The sequence below is a fragment of the Argentina silus genome (assembly GCF_951799395.1).
Source record: "Argentina silus genome assembly, chromosome: 1".
Classification (NCBI taxonomy): domain Eukaryota; kingdom Metazoa; phylum Chordata; class Actinopteri; order Argentiniformes; family Argentinidae; genus Argentina; species Argentina silus.
The window spans coordinates 32915782-32918161 of NC_139655.1; the positions used below are offsets into that span (position 1 = coordinate 32915782).

The window sequence follows — 2380 nt, forward strand, 5'->3', positions numbered from 1 at the left end:
ATCTGTGAGACTTATCTTGAACAGCAAATGAAGCAATAGTGAGGAAATCACGCAGTTAGACTGTGTACTTGAGGAATTGAGGAGAGAGTTTTGTCATTTGTATTCTCGTACACTGCCTTCAGGCACAGTATAATCTATTTACTCTTGGAAAACTAAAGGTTCTTGGGCTTGTCGCTGTAGAACCCTTTGAAGAACCATTTTTGGTTTCATTGGACCCTTTCCACAGAGAGGGCTTCAAAAAGGGTTCATACAGGACAAGCTGAAGGTTTTCTCGGTATAACCTTCTTTTCTAAGAGTGTAACATACTAGGACCTGTGTACTGTAACTACCTTTCCATGACTAGCATACTACAGTAGGTGATTGTTCTACCTGATCTCATCAACCTTTTAAACTTGATTAACTAAGTTAATAAAGTTTAAAAAGTTAAGTTAAACATTTTAATTTCACTGTTTCCACAAAGTATGTTAGCAACTAGTTGTGTGGTTGTCAGGCAGTATTAGACATTAACTTTGAGCCCGATTCAAACCAGCAACGTTTAGGTTGCAAGTCAGGGTATGTGTGTGTGTGTGTGTGTGTGTGTGTGTGTGTGTGTGTGTGTGTGTGTGTCTGTGTGTGTGTGTGTGTGTGTGTGTGTGTGTGTAGAAAATATTAGCCATTAACTTCGAGTGGTTAAGGTAAGGGTAAGTTGTCAGGGGAAGGCATTAGCAAAGAAAATAAAGAAATTATTATTCCAAGCAGGTGAGATCAGATCGGATTGTTTAGCTCTTCATTTGAATTGATGAGGGTGTCTGTTGAATCAATAATATGACCCTATGTACATCTCCAACCCCTAGTCCAGTTTAAGGAGTCGTCATGCATAGAATAATAACATGTTTATGACATACACGGTAAATGAAATCCAAACGTCATTTCTCTCTTTCTTCCACAGTGTATCCCAAGCCAAGATGGCATCTTTGCTTGTCAACTCCACCCTTTCCTATGACCTGAATGAGTCCATACTGAATGAATCTATCTTTGACCAGAACTTGACCATGCACAAACATCACCACTGGGTTGCCCTGATCACCTTCTACAGCACATCCCTGGTCAGCGGCACCATCGGACTGGGCCTCATGTTCCACTTCTTCAAGTCCAACATGCGCTCAGTGACAACCATCGCTGTCATCAACCTCATCTTCGCTCACCTCATCTTCCTGCTCACCGTGCCGTTCAGGATATACTTCTACGCCACTGGTCACTGGAATCTGGGGGTGTGGATGTGCAAAATCACGAGCTCGATGATACACATCCATATGTATATGTGCTTCCTTTTTTACACGGTCATCCTGTTGATGCGCCTCATCCAGTCCAGCAGGAAAATGGAACCGATAGAATTAACCCGGCCGTTGCACGGATTCTTTGCCAGCGGGGTCCTGTGGTTCTTAGTGCTTATGGTGGGACCCTGCATCCTTCATTTTGCCTACGGCAAGTTAGAAGGTAACAAGGATGATGGTGTGACATTCAAAATGTCCGCCAAACTTGACCTGTGTTTTAACTTCGGGAATCGCCTGGAGGAGATCGGACCCAGAGTGTTCAACTACGTTGTGAGTTCTCTGTTCATCCTGTTGACCTTTGTGTGGATAGGGATACAGTGCTTCATCCTGGCTCTTTTGATCATGAAGCACAAGCAGCACTTCTCAGCACATCACGATTACCGGTATCAGCGAAAGAGCCTGCATTTTGTGTTGCTCATGCTGGTGTGTTTTGTGCCGTACCACCTGTTTAGGCTGTACTATCTGGGACACTTGGACATGGAGCAGGAAAACGAATTGTATCTGAGCCTCTCGGCCCTCAGCTGTTTCGATATGCTCATATTTTCCTTAATGAAGAAACGAAGCATATGAAGCATTTCAGGTGTAGACAAGGATAAACACGTAAACACTGTTTACCGACCCTCAGAATGGGATCCGAACTAAATCCTGCCTCATGCAAGTTACTTACGACGTTTTAGAATTTGATCCCCGAGATTGAAAGTTGCGTAGCCTGAAGGGTGAGAACATGGATATGTTATTTTTTTTATTTTAAAGGATGCTGAAGGAGGGGATGTTTTGTAGGACCTCGCATAACACATAATGAAAGTCTACGTGATCAAGAAGGAGGGTACCTCAGAAGGTGATCAGTATCGTCACAGAGGGTGTACAAGTACTGACTGGTCTGGGTAAGGCGAAGGCTTGCTCCATGCTTGGCTTAATGTCTGCCCTGAATCACAGTTATCCCAAAGAGCTCAAGTACACATTTGAGGCTTTTTATGGAACTGGATCGTTCAAAGCTCTCCTTCATAAGTGGACCCTCAGAACCAACTACTGGGTTAAAAGGAGGGAGCCTTGCACAATGACAGTCT

The 2380-nt window shown here is 43.7% G+C and overlaps 1 protein-coding gene across 1 annotated transcript; it reads left to right on the top strand.

The window, feature by feature from the left end:
- Positions 1-944: 944 nt before the first annotated feature.
- On the top strand, positions 945-1883 carry LOC310816968 (putative G-protein coupled receptor 141; the record flags this gene model as incomplete). Its single annotated transcript, XM_083687345.1, has 1 exon — positions 945-1883. The coding sequence occupies one exon, from the start codon at positions 945-947 to the stop codon at positions 1881-1883; it is 939 nt and encodes a 312-aa protein (XP_083543471.1).
- Positions 1884-2380: the final 497 nt, after the last annotated feature.